The 23,034-nt window shown below is 42.6% G+C and overlaps 1 protein-coding gene across 5 annotated transcripts in view; it reads right to left on the minus strand.

The window, feature by feature from the left end:
• kat6b (K(lysine) acetyltransferase 6B) overlaps positions 1–23,034 on the minus strand; it is a 236,014-nt gene that overhangs the window by 24,667 nt on the left and 188,313 nt on the right. For all 5 annotated transcript variants that reach the window (XM_072282937.1, XM_072282935.1, XM_072282936.1 and 2 more), the window contains 2 exons: positions 17,394–17,625; positions 12,659–12,818 (listed from right to left, as the gene is read on the minus strand). In XM_072282937.1, the coding sequence (XP_072139038.1) occupies positions 12,659–12,818; positions 17,394–17,625 (392 nt within the window). The remainder of the gene's footprint in view (positions 1–12,658; positions 12,819–17,393; positions 17,626–23,034) is intronic.

Here is a 23,034-nt window from a genome sequence, read left to right on the forward strand (position 1 = left end):
CCCATTCCTCAATTCCACCCAAATAGCCTCCCTGGACGAGCCCTCTAATCTATCCTGCCAGAGCACCACTGTAATATTTTCTCTGACAAGCAGTGCAACACCTTCCCCTCTTGTCCCTCCGATTCTATCACACCTGAAGCAATTAAATCCAGGAATATTTAGTTGCCAATCACACCCCTCCTGTAACCAAGTTTCACTAATAGCTACCACATCATACTTCCAGGTATCGATCCATGCTTTAAGCTCATCCACCTTTCTTATAATGCTCCTAGCATTAAAATAAATGCATTTAAGAAATTTTCCACCTCTTACTCTCTGTTTACCACTAACGGTGCAAACAACTTTACTATTTTATTTTTCTTCCTTCTTCTCTACATCTGTTCCTATACTCTGGTTCCCCTCCCCCCTCGTATCTAGTTTAAACCCACCAGAGCCTCTCATGCTCCCCAATCCAGGCAACATCCTTGTAAATCTCCTCTGCACCCTTTCTATGTTTTCCACATCCTTCCTGTGGTGAGGCGACGAGAACTGAGTACTCCAAGTGGGGTCTGACCAGGGTCCTATATAGCTGCAACATTACCTTTCTGCTTCTAAACTCAACCCACAACTGATGAAGGCCAATGCACCGTATGCCTTCTTAACCACACAATCAACCTGTGAGTGTCCTATGGATTTGGACCCCAAGATCCCTCTGATTCTCCACACAGCCAAGAGTCTTGCCATTAATACTATATTCTGCCATTATATGTGACCTGCCAAAATGAACCACTTCACACTTATCTGGGTTGAACTCCATCTGCCACTTCTCAGCCCAGTTTTGCATCCTATCAATGTCCCGCTGTAACAGCTGACAGCCCTCCACACTATGCACAACACCCCCAACCTTTGTGTCATCAGCAAACTTACTAACCTATCCTTCCACTACCTCATCCAGGTCATTTATAAAAATCACGAAGGGGTCCCAGAACAGATACCTGAGGCACAGCACTGGTCACCGACCTCCAACCAGGACATGATCCCTCTACAACAACTCTTTGCCTTCTGTGGGCAAGCCAGTTCTGGATCCACAAAGCAATGTCCCCTTGGATCTTATGCCTCCTTACTTTCTCAATAAGCCTTGCATGGAATACCTTATCAAATGCCTTGCTGAAAGTCATATACACTACATCTACTGCTCTACCTTCATCAATGTGTTTAGTCACATCCTCAAAAAATTCAGGCTCGTAAGGCACGACCTGCCTTTGACAAAGCCATGCTGACTATTCCTAATCATATTATGCCTCTCCAAATGTTCAGAAATCCTGCCCCTCAGGATCTTCTCCATCAGCTTACCAACCACTGAAGTAAGACTCACTGGTCTATAAATTTCTGGGCTATCTCTACTCCCTTTCTTGAATAAGGGAACAACATCCGCAACCCTCCAATCCTTCAGAACCTCTCCTGTCCCCTGCAAATTGAACCTATATTATTTCTAATTTTTCCTACATCATTTATTGGTAATTTAACTGGGAAGTATTAGGAACAAATTCTTGTTACTCTTTTCACAGAAGCAGCCTAACATTTGGAGTATTCATCAATTTTTCTGCAATTTGTATAAATTAGAGAGGACCACACACAGCACACTCACAGGTACATATTTTATTTCATGACAGTCTTGCTTTGAGCTTATGTGAATTTACCTCTGAGTAGTGGAAAGCCTAAACCATAACCCCAAAACTTGGTCTAAATTTTCCCTTAATATCAGTCACCTCCTGAAAATGATCAGAAGATGGTGCTGTAGGTCCACTTTACATGCAGCTTGCAAAGGTAAAAAACTAAAAATAAAAACAAGACTTTTGAGCCAATGACCTTTTATCCCAACTGATGAAACATCAATCAGAAATGTTAGCATTTCTCTCTCCACAGATGCTGTCTAAAGTAGATTTTATTCAAGTTAAAAATTAATTTTGGCAATACTTTCTGTAGGCAGAAAGTACTGGGCCAGGATTATTTGTAATTAAATAGTACACAAAGGTGGACAGATTCAATTAAAATTTAAAAAAAAATTAGGATCAATTCCAGAGGGAATTTTAGAAGAAACACTGCAAAGGATGTCATCTCGAAGTCTGGGTGAGAAAATCAGTTTTGCCTGAGACGAGATATCATAAGTGGAAAACGTGAATACTAATTTGTCAGTGACTCTCAAATACATTTGCTAGAGCTAAGCGCAGCAGCTGAGCCGTGATTTATGAGATGGGAGTTGTTTCATGCTACATCCATTGCTTTTCAATGAAACAAACTGTGTGATTAACAGATGTGTCACTTTTTGAGATGAGGCGTTAATGTCTCGATATTGCCATTTCCTCAGATGACATTTTGAGAATATAATGGATTCTTCTAACAGTTCAGAATTCTGACACTACAGAAGGGTCTGTGTTACCCTAATTCTGCATATACAATATTCTTCAAAAAGCCATTCCTATTAATGCAACATTATATTCTTTGATAATAAAAGCTGCTGGCTTTCCAGAGCTACACAGTGGCCACTTTAATAGGTACACCTGCTCGTTAACGCAAATATTTAATCAGCCAATCATGCGGCAGCAACTCAATGCATGAAAGCTTGAAGATATGGTCAAGAGGTTCAGTTGTTGTGCAGACCAAAAATCAAATTGGGAAGAAATATGATCAAAGCGACCTTGACCATGGAATGATTATTGCTGCCAGATGGGGTGGTTTGAGTATCTCAGAGACTGCTGATTTTCATGTATAAGTCTCTAGAGTTTACACAGAAAAACACAAAAACACATCCACTGAGTGGCAGTTCTATAGGCAAAAATTTGTTAATGAGAGAGGTCAGAGGAGAATGGCCAGAGTGTTTCAAGCTGACAGGAAAGTGACAGTAACTCCAATGACCACACATTACAAAAGTGGTGAGCGGAACAGCACAACATGTTGAACCTTGAAGTAGATAGTCTACAGCAGCAGAAGACTATAAGAGCAGAACCAGGCCATTTAGTTTATCAAGTCTGCTCCACCATTTCATCATGGCTGATCCAATTTTCTTCTCATCCCCAATTTCCTGTCATAGAACATAGAATATTACAGGCCCACAATGTTGTGCTGACCCTCAGACCCTGCCTCCCATATAACCCCCCACCTTAAATTCCTCCATATACCTGTCTAGTAGTCTCTTAAATTTCATTAGTGTATCTGCCTCCACCACTGACTCAGGCAGTGCACCAACCACACACCAACTACTCCCTGAGTAAAAAACTTTCCTCTAATATCCCCCTTGAACTTCCCACCCCTTACCTCAAAGCCATGTCTTCTTGTATTGAGCAGTGGTGCCCTGGGGAAGAGGCGCTGGCTGTCCCCATATCTCCTCCCCAGGCTGTTTTCTCCCTGTATCCCTTCATGCCCTGACCATCCAAGAATCTATCAACCTCTGCCTTAAGTATACATAACAGCTTGGCCTCCACAGCTGCCTGAGGCAAAGAATTTCAGATTCACCACTCTCTGGATAAAGAAATTCCTCCTCATCTTGATTCTAAAAGGACGCCCCTCTATTCTGAGGCTGTGTCCTCTGGTCTTAGACTCTCCTACCATAGGAAACACCCTCTCCACATCAACTCTGTCAAGGTCTTTCACCACTTGATAAGTTTCTGAGGTCAGCCTTCATTCTTTTAAGTTCCAATGAATACAGGTCCAGAGCAATTAAATGCTTTTCATATGACAAGCCATTCCATCTTGGAATCATTTTTGTGAATTTCCTTTGAATCCTCTCCAGATTTGGCACACCCTTTCTAAGATAAAGGGCCCAAATAGCTCACAATACTCCAAATGAAGCCTCACCAGTGTTTTATAAAGTGTCAACATTACATCCTTGTTTTTAGATTGGACAATCCATGGCAGGAGTGCACCAGAGAGCTACTTTTAATTAGGACGTCAACTAAAGTTTTTAAAGGCAGAGTTTTATGTGAATTTACAAAAAACAGCTTTGACCATTGACCAACTGGCATTTAGATTTGATTACTAAGAGCAAATTAAAGGAAGGCAGTGGCAAGTGCAGCAGCTGTTGTCTCAGTTGACATAGTCAGAATGGTCATCTTGAGGCTTTAGCTCTTTGAGGCTTCAGAGAAGAGAGGCTTCAGTCAGAGAAAGCAAAGGAAGGAAAAGCTCAAGGTAAAGTTTTTGTTTTTCCTTCTCTTCGTTACATCTACTCATCTAGGACACCACAGATGCCAGGCAGGATAGCTGAATGCTCCTCTTACAGGATGTGGGAAGGCAGGGAGACCTCCAGTGTCCCTGATGACTATAACTGTGAGAAGTGCATCCAGCTGCATCTTCTAACAATCCGAATTCCAGATCATTCAGGATGCTGAGGGGGCTGGGGCGGGGTGATATGACATATAGAGAGGTCACTACACCCAAGGTGCTGGACACAAAAAACTGGATGACAGCTAGGAAGGGGAAAGGGATCAAGAAGCCAGTGCAGAGTACCCCTAGGCCATCCCTCTCAACAACAGGTGCAGTATATCACTTTGGATACTGTTGGGGGGGTTGAACTAACAGATGAAAGTCACAGGGGTGAGGTCTCTGACACTGAGTCTGCCTCCGTGACTCAAAAGGGAAAGGGGGATAAAAGGTATGCTGTGGTGATGGGGGATTTGTTAGTTGGTGGAATGGGCAGGAGGTTCTATAGGGAAGAATAAGATTCCCGGATGATATGCTGCCTCCCAGGTGTCAGGGCTAGGATATCTTTGATCAAGCTCTCAGCATTCTGCTGAGGGCGGGGGGGATCAGACAGAGGTCGTGGTCCATGTAGGTACCAATGATATGGGTAGGACGAGTGATAAGTTTCTGCATAGAGAGTTCAGGGAATTAGGTGCTAAATTAAAGGGCAGGACCTCCACAGTTGTAAATCAGGATTGCTACCCCTGCCATGTGCTGTTGAGGCCATATCTAGGAAGATTATAAAGTTTAATATGTGGTTGAGGAGTTGATGCAGGAGGGAGGGCATAACATTTTTTGGATCATTCAGTGCTCTTCCAGGGAAGGTGGAACCTGTACAGAAGGGGCAGTTTGCACCTGAACTGGAGGGCGACTAATATCCTAGTGGGAAGACCTGTTAATGCTGCACGGCGGGGTTTAAACTAGAGTTGTAGGGGGATGGGAACTAGAGTGCCAGAACAGTTAGTGGAGAGGTTGTGGAGGCAAATGTTGATAAGACCACAGACAAAGATAGGAATCAAAAGGTTGAGCATGGTGCAACTAGTGCCCTGAGCTGCGTATATTTCAATGCAAGAAGTATTGTAGGAAAGGCAAATGATAGGGCTGAAGATGAGGTAGCTGGTTTACAAACAGAGGGAATATGCAGTGAGGGGAAGCTGCTGAAAAGGCAAAATTGCAGTCAACAGATGAGTTGCAACATAAAAGGTGGACAAAATTGAAAAGGGTGAATGCAGGACTGAAGGTGCAATATTTAAATGCACGCAGTATACGGAATAAAGTAGATGAACCTTGTAGCACAGTGGCAGATTGGCAGGTATAATATCATAGGTATCACTGAATCAAAGTTGAAAGAAAATTACAGCTAGAAGCTGAATGTCCAAGGGTACACATTGTATTGAAAGGAGAGACAGGAAGGCAGAGCGAATGGTGATGCTCTGTTGGTAAAAAGTGAAATCAAATCTTTAGAAAAAGATGACATAGGGTCAGAAGGTGTTGAATCACTGTGGAGATTCGAGCTCAGAAACTGCAATGGGTAAAAATACCCTGATGGGAGTTGCAGACTGACCCCCAAACAGTAGCAAGGATGCGTTCTACAAATTACGTGAGATAGAAAATGCATAAAAAAAAGGGCAATATTACAATAGTTATGGGGGATTTCAATATGCAAGTAGATTGCAAAGATCAGGTTGGTGCTTGATTCCAGGAAGAGGAATTTCTGGAGTGCCTACGAGATGTCTCTATAGAGCATCTCCTGGTTCAGCTCCCGAGGGGATCAGCTATTTTGGATTGGGTGATTTACAATGAACCGGAATTGATTAGAGAGCTTAAAATAAAAGGACTCTTCGGGGCAAGTGATCATAATATGATCAAATTCACCCTGAATTCTCCTAATATGAGGAGAAGCTAAAGTCAGATGTATTAGTATTACAGTGGAATAAAGGGAATTACAGAGCCATGAGAGAGGAGTTGGCCTAAATTGATTGGAAAAGAACATTGGCAGGGCAGATGGTCGAGCAGCAATGGCAATTGTTCAAAATATTCAACATGAGGCCTCACCACTGCCTTATAAAGTCTCAATATCACATCCCTGCTCTTGTATTCTAGACCTCTTGAAATGAATGTTAACATTGCATTTCCCTTCCTCACCACTGACTCAACCTACAAGTTAACCTTTTGGGTGTTCTGCACAAGGACTCCCAAGTCTCCTTGCATATCAGAGCTTTGGATTTTCTCCCCGTTTAGAAAGTAGTCTGCACATTTACTTCTACTATCAAAATGTATGACCATGTATTTTCTAGCATTGTATTTCATTTGCCACTTTCTTGTCCATTTTGCTAATCTGTCTAAGTCCTTCTGCAGCGTACCCATTTCCTCAACACTACCTGCCCCTCCACCAGTCTTTATATCATCTGCAAATCTAGCAACAAAGCCATCTATTCCAACATCTTAATCATTGATTTATAGCATAAAAGGAAGCGGTCCCAACACCAACCCCTGCAAAACACTACATCATTTGTACCAATCAGTCAAAGCTCTAACCATGCCAGTAACTTTCCTGTAATACACTCAGCTCTTAACTTGGTAAGGCCTTCTGAAAGTCCAAATAAAATATCTATCCTACTTGTAATCTAGAAACATAGAAAACCTACAGCACAATACAGGTTCTTCAGCCCACAAAGTTGTGCCCAACATGTCCCTATCTTAGAAATTACTAGGCTTACTTATAGCCCTCTATTTTTCTAAGCTCCATGTACCTATCCAAAAGTCTCTTAAAAGACCCTGTCGTATCCGCCTCCACCACTGTTGCCGGCAGCCCATTCCATGCGCTCACCACTAAGTAAAAAACTTACCCCTGACATCTCCTCTGTATCTACTCCCCAGAATCTTCAACCTGTGTCCTCTTGTGGCAACCATTTCAGCCCTGGGAAAAAGCCTCTGACTATCCACACGATCCATCTCTTCAAGAATTCCCTATGAAATTTCAAGTTGAGCTCAATCATCTGTGATCACTGCCTCCTAAGAGTTCTTTTACCTTAAGCTCCCCAACTGCCTCTGATTCACTATATAACACACAATCCATATAGTTGATCCCCTAGTAGGCTCAATGATGAACTGCTCTAAAAAGCCACCTTATAGGCATTCAACAAACTCACTCTCGTGGGATCCATTACCAACCTGATTTTCCCAATCGACCTGCATGTTAACATCTCCCATGGCTATCATAACATTGCCCTTTTGACATGCCTTTTCTACTTCCCATTGTAATCTGAGGTCCACATCCCAGCTACTGTTGGGAGGCCTGTATATAACTGCCATCAGGGTCCTTTTACCCTTGCAGTTTCTTGATTCAACCCACAAGGCTTCAACACCTTCCAATCTTTCATATCTTTCTACTGATTTGACGCAATGCCAGCCTCTCTGCCTACCTTTCTATCCCTCTGATACAACATGTAACCTTTGACATTTAGCTCCCAACTATCCTTTAGCCATGATTCAGTGAAGGCCACAACATCATACCTGTCAATCTGTAATAGACCTTATTTCTTGTACTACCTGCACTGAGATATTACACTTTGAGTACTGTATTTGCTACCCTTTTTGATTCTGCATCTCTAACACACTGATACTCACCCTACTGGCAGCAATTTTGTCCATTCATCTTTCTGCCCTTCCTAACAGCTTGACTGCATGCTGTCTTTGCCTTTTTACCATCTGTCCTATCCCAAGTCCCTTCACTTCTGTTCCCACCCCTCTGCCAAATAAGTTCAAACCCTCCCCAACAGCTCTACAAACCTGCCGCGAGAATATTGGTCCCCCTCGGGGTCAGGTGCAACCCGTCACTTTTCTACAGGTGATAACTCCCCCAGTTGAGATCCTAACGAACCAAGAACCTGAAGCCCTGTCCCCTGCACCAGCTTCTCAGTCACGCATTTATTTGCCAACTCATCCTGTTTCTACCTTCAGTGGCAAATGGCACAGGTAGCACAGAAATTCCTACCCTGGAGGTCCTACTTCTTAGCTTTCTATCTAGTTCTCTAAATTCTCTTTTCAGGACCTCTTTGCTTTTCCTTCATATGTCATTGGTACCAATCTGCACCAAGACATCTGGCTGCCCTCCCTCCCCCTCCAAAATGCTAAGGACACGAACTGAGACGTCCCTAACCCTGGCACCTGGGAGGCAGCATACCATCTGGGTGTCCCATTCACATCCACAAAATTTCCCATTTGTTCCTCTGACTATTGAATTCCCTATCACTACCGTTCCCCTCTTCTCCCTCTCTCCCTTCTGCACCACAGACCCATGATTAAGATAAGGGTGGAAAATGAAAGTAAGCTAGGCAGTAATATTAAAGAGGATACCAAAGGTTTCTTCAGATACATCAATTGCAAAAGAGAGGTGAGAGTGGATATCAGATCGCTGGAAAACAATGCTGGAGAGGTAGTAATGAGGGGCAAGGAAATGGTGGAGAGCTGAATACATATTTTGCATTAGTCTTCACTGTGGAAGACACTAGCATTGGTGGAAGCTCCAGGTGTCAGAGGACATGAAGTGTCTTAAGTTACCATTACTAGAGAGAAAGTTCTTGGGAAACTGAAAGGTCTGAAGGTAGATAAGTCACCTGGAAAGAGGTGCCTGAAGAGATTGTCAGAATCTGAATCAGGTTAATTATCATCGGCATATGTTGTGAAATTTGTTAACTTAGCAGCGGCAGTTCCATACAATACATTATATAGAAGAAAAAAAAACAAAAATAATAATAAGTAAATCAATTACAGTCGTCCCTCGGTATCCGCAGGGGATTGGTTCCAGGACCCCCCGCGGATACCAAGATCCGCAGATGCTCAAGTCCCTTATATAAGATGGCGTAGTATTTGCATATAACCTATGCACATCCTCCCATATACTTTAAATCATCTCTAAATTACTTATAATACCTAATACAACGTAAATGCTATGTAAATAGTTGTTATACCGTATTGTTTAGGGAATAATGACAAGAAAAGAAAAGTCTGTACATGTTCAGTACAGATGCAACCATCGTAGCTCTTCTGGGAACACTGATGCTGCCACGGCATCAGCCAATGCCGATTCTCCCGTGATCTTTAAGTTCTTGAGGCTGTAGAGCTTTACATAGCTAGCCAGCCATCCCTTACTAGCCTTAAACTCCTTCCTCTCACTCACAACACAAGTAGTGAACGAATGAGATGCGAAGCAAACAATGCTCAAACAATGAGTGCTGGAGAGAGACTGAGGATCTGTGAAATGGCGGGAGGCTACAGCAGGGTATGCCTACACATCACTTCATTCGCGTGGATTCAGCATAGTGCTCAGCACACGGCAAATTCAAGTTTTGCTCTTTGGAACTTCCTGGAATTTTTTTTTGAATATTTTCAATCCACGGATGCAGAACCCGCGGATACGGAGGGCCGACTGAACAGTACATATATTGAATAGATTAAAAATCGTGCAAAAAACAGAAATAATATATATTAAAATATTTATGTGGAGGCATCAGTAATGATCTTTTAAGAATCACTAGATTATAGAATGGTTCTGGAAGACTGGAAAATTGCAAATGTCACTCCACTCTTCAAGAAGGGAGAGAGACATAAGAAATGAAACTATAGATCAATTATTCTGACTTTGGTGGTTGGGAAGATATTGGAATCGATCATCAAGGATGAGGTCTCAGGGTACCGGGAGGCACATGATATAACAGGTCTTAGTCAGCATGGTTTCCTCAAGGGGAAATCTTGCCTGACAAATCTGTTGGAATTCTTTGAAGAAACAACAGCAGGATAGACAAAGGAGAATCAGATGATGTTGTGTACTTGGATTTTCAGAAGGCCTTTGACACACGAGGCTGCTTAACAAGCTAAGAGCTCATGGTATTATAGGAAAGATTCTCACATGGATAAAGCAGGGGTTAATTGGCAGGAGGCAAAGAGTGGGAATAAATGGAGCCTTTTCTGGTTGGCTACAGGGATCTGTATTAGGACGTTATATGTCAATGATTTGGATGATGGAATTGATGGCTTTGTTGCAAAGTGTGCAAAATGAAGATAGCTGGAGGGGTAAGTAGTTTTTGAGGAAACAGAGAGGCTACAGAAGGACTTAGATAGATTAGGAGAATGGCAAATAAACGACAGAAGGAATATAGTGTCAGGAAGTATGTGGTAATGTACTTTGGTAGAAGAAATGAAATGGTTGACTATGTTCTAAAAGGAGAGAAAATACAGAGGAATGGGTGTGTCCTCATTGAAACCTATTGAATGGTGAAAGGCATTGAAGGAGTGGATGTGGAGAGGATGTTTCCTATGTTGGGAAATCAGAGGACACAGCCTCAGAATAGAGCAGCATCCTTTCAGAATGGAGATGAGGAGGAATTTCTTTAGCCAGAGTGTGCTGGATCTGTGGAATTCATTGCCAGAGGCAGCTGTGGAGGCCAAGTGTTTATGTATGTTTAAGGCAGAAGTTGATAGATTATTGATGAGTCACACATGAAGGGATGCAGGGAGAAGGCAGGGGATTGGGGCTGAGAGGAAAATTGCATCAGCCATGATGAAATGGTGGAGGTAACTTGATAGCCAAATGGCCTAATTCTGCTCCTATATCTTATGCTCTTATGTTCTTATAACAGTGGAATAAAAGGAATTATAGAGGAATGAGAGAGGATCTGGCCAAAGATGATTGGAAGGGAACACTAGCAGGGATTTTGGTAAAACAGCAGTGGTTGAAGTTTCTGGTTGCAACTCAGAAGAGGCAGAATAGATAGATCTAAAAATGAGTAAGTATTCAAAAGGGAGGATGAGACAACTGTCACTGAGAAGGTAAGTGAAAGAAAGCCTAGAAGAAAAAGAGGGCATACAGTATAGCAAAAGGATTGGGAAGTTTTTAAAAACCAACAGAAGGCAACTAAAAAAGAAGCCTTAAGAAGAGAAAAGATGTAAAATGAGGATAAGCTAGGCAATAATATAAGAAGATCTCAAAAGATTTTCAGATATATAAAGAGCTTAAGAGAGGCAAGTGTGGATTATCAGACCACTGGAAAAAGATGCAGGAAGGGTAATAACTGCGGACAAATAACAGTATGTATCCTATGTCTTCTGGTCTAAGATTGGCTGACTGACAGGAGGCAAACAGAGGGAACGAAGGGGGCCTTTTCTGTTTGGCTGCCAGTGACAAATGGTGTTTCGCAGGTGTTGCAGTTGGGACGGCTTATTTTCCCATTACATGTCAATGAATTGCGAGACGGAATTAATGGCTTGGTGGCCAATTTTTGTAGATGATATGAAGATAGATGCAGGGATAGGAAGATTTGAGGAAGCGGGGAGCTTGCAGAATGACTTAGACAGATTGGGAGAATAGGCAAAGAAGTGGCAGATAGAATATAATGTTGGGAAGTCTTTTGTCATGCACTTTGATAGAAGGAATAAAGACGTAGACTATTTTCTGAACGTGGAGAAAATTCAAAAATCAGAGGTGCAAAGGGACTTGGGAGTCCACGTGCAGGATTCCCTTAAGGTTAACTTGCAGGCTGAGTCAGTGAAAAGGAAGGGAAATGCATTGTTAGCATTCATTTGCAGAGCACTAGAGTATAGGAGCAAAGATGTAATGCTGAGGTTTTATAAGGCATTACTCAGAGCACACTTGGAATACTGTGAGCAGTTTTTGGCCCCTTATCTCAAAAAAGATAGCACTGAAGGTGGTGATTGTTCGGGTGGGAGCTGCAGCGATGGCGGGAGCGCGGGTGTGGACAATTTTTTTTAAAAAAAAAGAAAAAAATAGAAAGAAGGTGGTGGCCAGAATGATTCTGGGAATGAAAGGGTTAACATGAGCATTGATTGCTCTGGGCCTGTACTCTCTGGAGTTTAGGAAAATGATGGGGGAGCTCATTGAAAAGTATTGACTATTGAAAGACCTAGACAGAGCGGAAGCGGGGAGGATATTTCCTGTAGTGTGTGAGTTTAGGATCAGTGGGCACAGCCTCAGACTAGAGGTGTCCATTTAGAACAGAGATAAGGAGAAATTTCTTTAGCCAGAGGGTGGTGAATCTGTGGAATTCATTCTGACAGATGGCTGTGGAAGCCAAGTCATTAGCTATATATAAAGCGGAGGATTCTTGATTAGTGAGGTTATCAAAGGTTATGGGGAGAAGGCAGGAGAATGGGATTGAGAGGGATTATAAATCAGACACGATGGAATAAAGGAACAGACTCAATGGGCCAAACAGCCTAGATCTGTTCCTATGTCTTGCAGACTTAAGGTGTAAGAGTTACGACTATAACATGTTATGAAAAGGTCAGAGAAGTATTAGTTGTATACATATCACTGAGTATCCCAAATGAAAAGTGGCATAAAATCATTCAAAACAGAACTGAGCAAGTGTCATGGTGAAATACATTTCAGTAAGATGATTTAAACTTCCTTTCATGAAAATACCTCTTTTTCTGCCTCCATCTCCTCTTCAGAGGCAGCAGCACTGGAAACGACTAATGGAGTCCACCGCAGGCTTTCTTGGTCCACTTCATTGAGACGTGGGTTGGTATGCAGCTTTCCCACATGCTCCTGAATGAGTTTTTGCCTTCGGATTATAACAAACCTACAAAAATAAAATACGGTTTCTAACACTGCTCATGTGTTAATTCTTCATAGGATACACTAATGGTGGTCTTAGTAGATCATCAGACAAAGTTATTTTCTTTTCTTGAGAAGCTTTCTTTTCATCCTACACAAGCAACCTTTGTGACAATTCTTATATTACAGTTATACAAACTCCTTGCATTACTTTTACAAAAATGCGAATTATGCCTTAGTGGTGAGATCCATCCCTGTGTTACAGTGTTGTAATCATGCTTTCTAATCAGTGCTTCTGCACTTCCCCATCCTTAAGACAATACCAGAATAATGGAATAGGTTTTCTTTCAGACAACCGAATTGTCCCAACCACTGACTTACAATGTATGAAAAGGTTTATCAGTGGAAATTTAATGTTGTAATATTAAATGAACACTATTAAAGAGTAATAAAAACAGAAAATGCTGGTAGTATTCAATTGGTTTGGTAGTATCTTGCAGAGGGCAAAAGTCAATATTTTAGCTGAGTAATTTTTCACCACAGCTAGCAACTGTCTGAACAGCTTTTGTATTAGGCGATAAAAGCTAGCCTAAAAATTAAAAGTGAATAAAAGATCTATTAATAAAATCCTCATTTGGTGACTCAAACAGTTTAATATACTTCCCAGAAAATAGAAATATAGAAACATCGAAAACCTACAGCACAATACAGGCCCTTTGGCCCACAATGCTGTGCCGAACATGTCCTTACTTCAGAAATTACCTAGAGTCATGCATAGCCCTCTATTTTTCTAAGCTCCATGTACTTAGCCAGGAGTCTCTTAAACGACCCTATCGTATCTGTCTCCACCACCATTGCCAGCAGCCCATTCCACACACTCACTGCTCTCTGCGTAAAAAACTTTACCCCTGACATCTCCTCTGTACCTACTTCCAAGCACCTTAAAACTGTGCCCTCTCGTGTAAGCAATTTCAGCCCTGGGTAAAAGCCTCTGACTATCTACACGATCAATGCCTCTCATCATCTTATACACCTCTATCAGGTCACCTCTCATCCTCCATCGCTCCAAGGAAAAAAGGCCAAGTTCACTTAACCTATTCTCATTAGGCATGCTCCCCAATCCAGACAACATCCTTGTAAATCTCCTCTGCACCCTTTCTAGAGTTTCCACATCCTTCCTGTAATGAGATGACCAGAACTGAGCGCAGTACTCCAAGTGGGGTCTGACCACGGTTATTACCTCTCGGCTCTTAAACTCAATCCCATGGTTGATGAAGGTCAATGTACCGCATGCCTTCTTAACCACAGAGTCAACCTGCGTGGCAGATTTGAGTGTCCTATGGACTCGGGCCCCAAAATCCCTCTGAGCCTCCACACTGCCAGGAGTCTAACCAGTAATACTATATTCTGCCATCATATTTGACCTACCAAAATGCACCACCTCACACTTACCTTGGTTGAGCTTCATCTGCTACTTCTCAGCCCAGTTTTGCATCCTATTGATGTCCAACTGTAACCTCTGACAGCCCTCCACACTATCCACAACACCCCCAACCTTTGTGTCATGAGCAAATTTACTAACCCATCCCTCCACTTCCTCATCCTGGTCATTTATAAAATTCACAAAGAGAAGGGGTCCCAGAGTTGATCCCTGAGGCACACCACTGGTCACTGACCTCCATGCAGAATATGACTCACCTACAACCACTCTCTGCCTTCTGTGGGCAAGCCAATTCTGGATCCACAAAGCCAGGACCCTTGGATCCCATGACTCCTTACTTTCTCAATAAGCCTTGCATGAGGTACCTTATCAAATGCCTTGCAGAAATCCACATACACGACATCTACTGCTCTAGCTTCATCAATGTGTTTAGTCACATCCTCAAAAAATTCAATCAGGCTCACAAGGCATGACCTGCCTTTGACAAAGCCATGCTGACTATTCCTGATCATAATATGCCTCTCCAAATGTTCATAAATCCTGCCTCTCAGGATCTTTTCCATCAACTTACAAACCACTGAAGTAAGACTCACTGGTCTATAATTTCCTAGGCTATCTCTACTCCCTTTCTTGAATAAGGAAACAATATCTGCAACCCAATGATCCTCTGGAACCTCTGTCGTCCCCATTGATGATGCAAAGAATCAGTAAAAAGAACCAGAGGTTCAGTAAACTCCTCCCTTACCGCCCATAGTAGACTGGGGTACATCTCATCTGGTCCTGTAGACTTATCCAACTAGATGCTTTCCAAAAGCTCCAGCACATCCTCCTTCTTAATGTCTTTAGCTTTATAATCCATTGTAAGTCAGCCCTACAATCGCCAAGGTCCTTTTCCATAGTGAGTACTGAAGTAAAATATTCATTAAGTACCTCCGCTATCTCCCCCAGTTCCATACACACTTTTCCACTGTCACACTTGATTGGTCCTATTCTCTCACGTTTATCCTCTTGCTCTTCACATACTTGTAGAACGCCTTGGGGTTTTCCTTAATCCTGCTCACCAAGGCCTTCTCATGGCCCCTCCAGGCTCTCCTAATTTCATTCTTAAGCTCCTTCCTACTAACCTTATAATTTTCTAGATCTCTGTCATTACCTACTTTTTTGAACCTTTCGTAAGCTTTTCTTTTCTTCTTAACTAGATTTTCAACAGCCTTTGTACACCATGGTTCCTGCACCCTACTATCCTTTCCGTCTCATTGGAACGTACGTATGCAGAATGCCACGCAAATATCCCCTGAACATTGGCCAAATTTCTGCCATACATTTCCCTGAGACCATCTGTTCCCAACTTATGCTTCCAAGTTCCTGCCTGATCGCTTCATATTTCTACCCTTACTCCAAATACGCGCTTCCCTAACTTGTCTCTTCCTATCCCTCTCCAATGCTGTGGTAAAGGAGATAGAATTGTGATCACTATCTCCAAAATGCTCTCCCACTGAGAGATCTGACACCTGACCAGGTTCATTTCCCAATACCAGATCAAGTACAGCTCTCCTCTTGTAGGCTTATTGACATATTGTGTCAGGAAACCTTCCTGAACACACCTAACAAACTCCACCCCATCTAAACCCCTTGCTCTAGGGAGATGCCAATCAATATTTGGGAAATTAAAATCTCCCACCACGACAACCCTGTTATTATTACACCTTTCCAGAATTCGTCTCCCTATCTGCTCCTCGATGTCCCTGTTACTATTGGGCGGCCTATAAAAAACACCCAGCAGAGTTACTTACCCCTTCCTGTTTCAAACTTCTACCCACAGAGACTCAGTAGACAATCCCTCCATGACTTCCTACTTTTCTGTAGCTGTGACACTATCTCTGATCAGCAGTGCCATGCCCCCACCTCTTTTGCCTCCCTCCCTGTCCTTTCTGAAACATCTAAAGCCTGGCACTCGAAGTAACCATTCCTGCCCCTGAGCCATCCAAGTCTCTGTAATGGCCACAACATCATAGCTCCAAGTACTGATCCATGCTCTAAGCTCATCCTCTTCGTTCATGATGCTTCTTGCATTAAAATAGACACATCTCAAACCACTGGTCTAAGCAACACTCACAACACACTGGAGGAACTCAGCAGGTCGGGAAGCATCCGTGGAAATGATGAGTTGACGTTTCGGGCCGGAACCTGACGAAGGGTTCCAGCCCGAAACGTCAACTCATCATTTCCACGGATGCTGCCTGACCTGCTGAGTTTTTCCAGCGTGTTGTGAGTGTTGCTTTGACCCCAGCATCTGCAGATTATTTTGTGTTTTTATTGGTCTAAGCACATCCCTTCCCTGTCACCTGCCTCTCCTCCCTCTCACACTGTCTCCAAGCTTTCTCTTTTTGTAAGCCAACGGCCCCTTCCTCCGTCTCTGCAGTTCGGTTCCCACCCCCCAGCAATTCTAGTTTAAAATCTTCCCCAATAACTTTAGCAAATCTCCCTGCCAGGATATTGGTCCCCCTCGGATTCAAGTGCAACCTGTCCTTTTTGTATAGGTCACACTTGCCCCAAAAGAGGTCCCAATGATCCAGAAATCTGAATCCCTGCCCCCTGCTCCAATCCCTCAGTCACGCATTTATCCTTCACCTCACTCTATTCCTATACTATACTCATCCAGGAATAAAATATTTCTAATTTACACTCAGACCATGTTTGTAGCACAGATTCCTATTATCCACAAGTCTGTTAGTTGCAGCCTATAGGTCTATTTGCCAAGATTGCTCGAGATTTGTTTTTAGCTGCTCTGCAATCCTTGACTTCTCTGTGAACCACCAGAGCAGGCTGTGGAAATTCTCACTTACAGTTCTTGAGGGAGAAAGGCAAGTTCCATTCCTTTTATAATACCCTTTCAAACAGCACTTACAGAAAGTGATATCACACAACTTAAAAAGTTATCTGTATGTTTTTTCCTGAATACTACCCAATATATTCCATTGAGGTCTATGAAACATAGAACATGAAACCTAAAGACTGCAGTTTCCCAGGAAGCACCTTTGAACATGTAGTTCACAGATATATCAATCAGGTCACTGGAAAATAATGTCATCAGATGTGGATTTCCAAAAAGGATCAATTTGTTTACACATCTTTTATACTTTATATACTGATACCTACTTGCACTGCTGTTTGTCAATCATCTTCAGCTGCTGTAGAGTCATTGCAATGTCATGTGGGCACATTCCTGTTTCTCTGCTGATACCCTTGATGCTGATTTGCTTGTCCTGATGCCGTTGCAGGTATTCCAGTATCACACTCTTCCAATATGCTAGATATGAAAGCCGTCCCAAGTCAGACAGGGGTTTCTCAGGTGATCCTGCCTGTCCTTCTTGCCTTGAAAGTAAGTAACCTAAGCAAGGATTAGAGTTCAAAATGCAAAGTTCAAACTAAAATATATTATCAGAGTACGCATACGTCACCACATACAATCCTGAGATTCTTTTTCTGCACGCATACTTAGCAAATCTACAAAACAGTAACTGTAAACAGGATCAATGAACAACAAACTGCAAAGGCAGATAGAAATAAATATCAATAACTAACAAGCTTGAAATAACAAGATAGAGTCCTTAGATAAATGTAGTTATCCCCTGTTGTTTAAGAGCCTGATGATTGAGGGGTAATAACTGTTCTTGCACTGGGTGGTGAGAGCCTTGGGACTCTTGTATCTTCAACCTGACAGCAGTAGCGAGAAAAGAACATGGCCTGGGTGATGAGGATCTTTGGTGATGGATACTGCTTTCCCACGGCACTGTTTTATGTAGACGTGCTCATTGGTTGGCAGGGTTTTACCTGCAACGTACGAGGCTGAATCCACTACCTTTTGTAGTATTTTGTGCTTTTAGGCCGTAATGCAGCCAGTCAGCACACTTTCCACCAGACCTATAGAGGTTTGTCAGGGTTTTTGAAAACATGCCAAGTCTCTGCAGACTCCTGAGGAAATAGAGGCACTCTCGTGCTTCCTTCGCTATGATATTTATTTGAAGGGTCCAGGACAGGTCTTCTGAAATAGTGACATCCAGGAATTTAAAGTTACTGACATTCTCCATCTCTGATCAGAGGGAGACCTCTGGTTTCCCTTCCCTGAAGTCTACCATCAGTTCCTTGGACTTACTGACATTGAGGATTACAGAAAACAGCATTAAAAAGAATGCAGAAGGAAAGCAACATTAGGGGTACTTAAGTTGGTTTTCTCCTTGGATCCAAAACCATCATAACACCATAAGATTCAAAAGCAGAATCAGGCCATCTGACCCATCAAGTCTGCTCCACCATTCATCATGGATGATCCAATTTTCTTCTCAGCCCCAATCTCCTGCCTTCCCCTATATATATATCTTTATGCCCTAACCAATCAAGACTCTATAAACCTCTGCCTTAAATATCCATAAAGACTTGGCCTCCATAACTGTCTCTGGCAAACAAATTCCACAGATTCATCACTTGCTGGCTAAAGAAGCTCCTCCTCATCTCCAGTCTAAAAGGGAGCCTCTCTATTCTGAGGCTGTGTCCTTTAGTCTTTATCTCTCCCACAGAGTAAACATTCTCTCCACATCCACTCTAACAATGTCTTTCACCATTCAATAGGTTTCAATGAGGTCACCCCTCATTTGTCTGAATTCTAGTGAATCCATGCCCAGAGACATCAAACACTCTTCATATGACAAGCTTCATATATCATTTCTGGTCACCTCACTACAGGAAGGATGTGGATACTATAGAGAGAGTGCAGAGGACATTTACAAGGATGTTGCCTGGATTGGAAGGCATACCCTTATGAGAATAGGTTGAGTGAACTTGGCGTTTTCTTCTTGAAGCGACGCAGGATGAGAGGTGACCTGTTAGAGGTGTATAAAATGATGAGAGGCACTGATCGTGTAGACAACCAGAAGCTTTTTCCCAGGCTGAAATGGCTAACACAAGGGGGCATAGTTTTAAGGTGCTTGGAAATAGGTACCAAGGGGCTGTCAGGGGTAGGTTTTTCACACAGAGAGTGGTGGAGTGGGTGCATGGAATGCACTGTCAGCGGCGGTGGAAACCGATACAATAGGGTCTTTTAAGAGCCTCTTAGATAGGTACATGGAGCTTAGAAAAATGAAGGGCTATGCTCTAGGGAAATTCTAGACAGTTTCCAGAGTAGGTTACATGGTCAATATAACATTGTGGGCTGAAGGGCTTGTTATGTGCTGTAGATTTCTATGTTCTATGTTTAAGCTATCCAATCCTGGAATCATTCTGGTCAACCTCCTTTGAACTCTCTCCAGTTCCTGCACATCCTTTCTAAGATAATGTGCCGAAAACTGCTCACAATACTCTAAGTGAGGCCTCACCAGTGCTTTATAAAGTCTCAACATTACATCCTTGCTTTTATATTCTAGTCCTTTTGAAATGAATGCTAACATTTCATTTGCCTTCCTCACCACAACTCAACCTACAAATTAACCTTTAGGGAATCATGTACAAGGGCTCCCAAGTCCCTTAGCACCTCAGTTTTTTTTTGTATTTTCTCTCAATTTAGAAAATATTCTACCGTTTCATTTCTTCTACCAAAGTGCATGACCATACACTTCTTGACACCATATTTCATCTGCTATTTCTTTATCTATTCTCTTAATCTGGCTAATTCCTTCTGTAGCCACTCTACTTCTTCAAAACCAAAGAGTAGTGGATCTGTGGAATGCACTGCCACAGAATGCGGTGGAGGCCAAGTCCGTGGGTATATTTAAGGCAGAAGTTGATAGTTTCCTGATCGGTCAGGGCATCAAAGGTTATGGCGCGAAGGCAGGTGTACGGGGTTGAGTGGGATCTGGGATCAGCCATGATGGAATGGTTGAGCAGACTCAATGGGCTGAATGGCCTAATTCTGCTCCCATGTCTTATGGTCTAAAACTACCTGTCCCTTCATCTGCAAACTTTGCAACAGACTCATTAGTTCTATCATCCAAATCATTATCATGTAACGTAAAAAAAAAATCAGTCCCAACACAAACCCCTGTGGATCACCACTAGTCACTGGCAGCTAACCAGAAAAGGCACCCTTTATTCTCATTCTTTGCTGCCTGCCATTCAGCCATTGCTTTATCCATGCTAGCATCTTTCCGGTAATACCATGGGCTTGCAGCTTGTTAAGCAGCCTCATGTGTGGCACCTTGTCAAAGGCCTACCAGAAATCCAAGTACACAACTGATATTCTTTTGTCTATCCTGCTTGCTATTTCTTCAAAGAATTCCAACAGATTTGCCTGGCAAGATTTTCCTTTGAGGAAACCATGCTGATTATGGCCTATTTTATCACCCTTAATCACCTACCATTCAACCATTTGAGGTCAGATTAACGGTTTATACTTTCCTTTCTTCTGCCCCTCTCCCTTCTTGAAGAGTGGAGTTAGGGGTGATGTAGCTACCTTCAAACCTTTCAGTTTCCCAAGAAACCTCTCTAGAAATGATAATTCACTTTATGATGCCTTCCATCATAGTGCTAGTGTATTCCAGTGAAGACTGATGCAAAATCATGTTGTTATTGTACAAAAAAAGAGCTTTGAACAGCAGGCAATCCGGACATTGAACATCAGAAGTTCTAAGAGGAGGGGAATTTAATCTGGTCTACTGTCTGAAATAAAAGGCAGCAGCAGTAGATCAGTGCAGTGAGAAAGAGCTCTGACCAGCGGCCAATCCGGACAATGGAAGTTTTGAGAGGAGAGGATTCCAATCAGGTCCATTGCCTGAGGATAAAAGGCTGCAACGGGTCATTACAGCAAAAAAGAGCTTTGGCCAGCAACCAATTACTGTTTGGGATTGATTAGCAAGAGCTTGAACTAACCTCCTATATGGGACCTTGTCAAAGGCCTTACGAAAGTCCATGTAGACAACATCTACAGCCTTTCCCTCATCTACTTTCTTTGTAACCACCTCAAAGAACTCTACAAGATTCGTTAAACATGATCTACCATGCACAAAACCATGCTGACTATCCTTAATCAGTCCTTGGCTGTCCAAATACTTGTATATCCGATCTCTCAGAACACCTTCCAATAATTTACCTACTACTGATGTAGGCTCATCGGTCTGTAATTGCCTGGTTTACTTTTAGAGCCTTTTTTAAACAACAGAACAACATGAGCCACCCTCCAGTCCTCCGGCTGCCAGAGCCCCTGCAATTTCTACACTAGTCTCTCTCAATGTCCAAGGAAATATCCTGTCAGGCTCGGGGGATTTATCTACCTTTATTCGCTGTAAGGCAGCAAGCACCTCCTCCTCTTTAATCTCTGTATGTTCCATGACACTACTGCTTGTTTCCCTTCCTTCCATATACCCTATGCCAGTTTCCTGAGTAAATACTGATGCAAAAAAAAACCATTTTAAGATCTCCCCTATCTCGTGAGGCTCCACACATAGACAACCACTCTGATCTTCTAGGGGACCAGTTTTGTCCCTTACTATCCTTTTACTCTTAATATACTTGTAGAAACCCTTCGGGTTTACCTTCACATTATCTGCCAAAGCAACCCCATGTCTTCTTTTTGCCTTCCTGATTTCTTTCTTTAGTATTTTCTTACATTTTCTATACTCTTCAAGTACCTCATTTGTTCTGAGTTGTCTATACCTGCTATACACCTCTCTCTTTTTCTTAACCAGGTCGCCAATATCCCTTGAAAACCAAGGTTCCCTATGCCTGTTAACTTTGCCTTTAATCCTGGCAGGAAAATGCAAACTCTGCACTCTCAAGATTTCACCTTTGAAGGCCTTCCCCTTACTGAACACATCCTTGCCAGAAAACAACTTATCCCAATCCACTCTTCCTAGGTCCTTTCTCATCTCCACAAAATTGGCCCTTCTCCAATTTAGAACCTCATCTCGAGGACCAAACTTATCCTTATCCATAATTAACTTGAAACTAATGAAATTATGGTCACCGGACCCAAAATGTTCACCTACACATACTTCTGTTACCTGACCTGTCTGGTTCCCTAATAGGAGATCAAGTATTGCATCCTCTCTCACAGGTATCTCTATATATTGATTTAGAAAACTTTCCTGAACACATTTGACAAACTCCAAGCCATCCAGCCCTTTCACAGTGTGGGAGTCCCAGTCAATATGTGGAAAGTTAAAGTCCCCTATTACAACTTTCCGTTTCTTACATCGGTCTGCTATCTCTCTACAGATTTGCTCCTCCAATTCTCTCTGACTATTGAGCGGTCTATAATACAACTCTATTAGTGTGGTCGCACCTTTTCCGTTCCTCAGCTCCACCCATATGGTGTCTGTAGACGAGCCCTCCGGGCTGTCCTGTCTACACACAGCTGTGATATTCTCCCTGACTAGTAATGCCACTCCTCCCCCTTTCATCCCTCCCCCTCTATCACATCTGAAACAACGGAACCTTGGAACATTAAGCTGCCAGTCCTGCCCCTCCTGCAACCAAGTCTCACTAATAGCAATAATGTCGTAATCCCACGTGCCAATCCATGCCCTGAGCTCATCTGCCTTACCTACAATACTCCTTGCATTGAAATAGATGCACCTGAGAACATTTCTATCACATACAAACCTTTGATTTCTGTCTATACATGCAGTCCTCACATGACATTTATCCTCCTCCACCTTATCAGCTCTAACACTTTGGTTCCCCTCCCTCTACAAATCTAGTTTAAACCCCCCGGAGCAGCACTAGCAAACCTTCCTGCAAGGATGTTAGTCCCCCTCCAGTTCAGGTGCAACCCGTCCCGTCAGAACAGGTCCCACCTTCCCTGGAAGAA

The sequence above is a fragment of the Mobula birostris genome, chromosome 18 (assembly GCF_030028105.1).
Source record: "Mobula birostris isolate sMobBir1 chromosome 18, sMobBir1.hap1, whole genome shotgun sequence".
Taxonomy (NCBI): Eukaryota; Metazoa; Chordata; class Chondrichthyes; order Myliobatiformes; family Myliobatidae; genus Mobula; species Mobula birostris.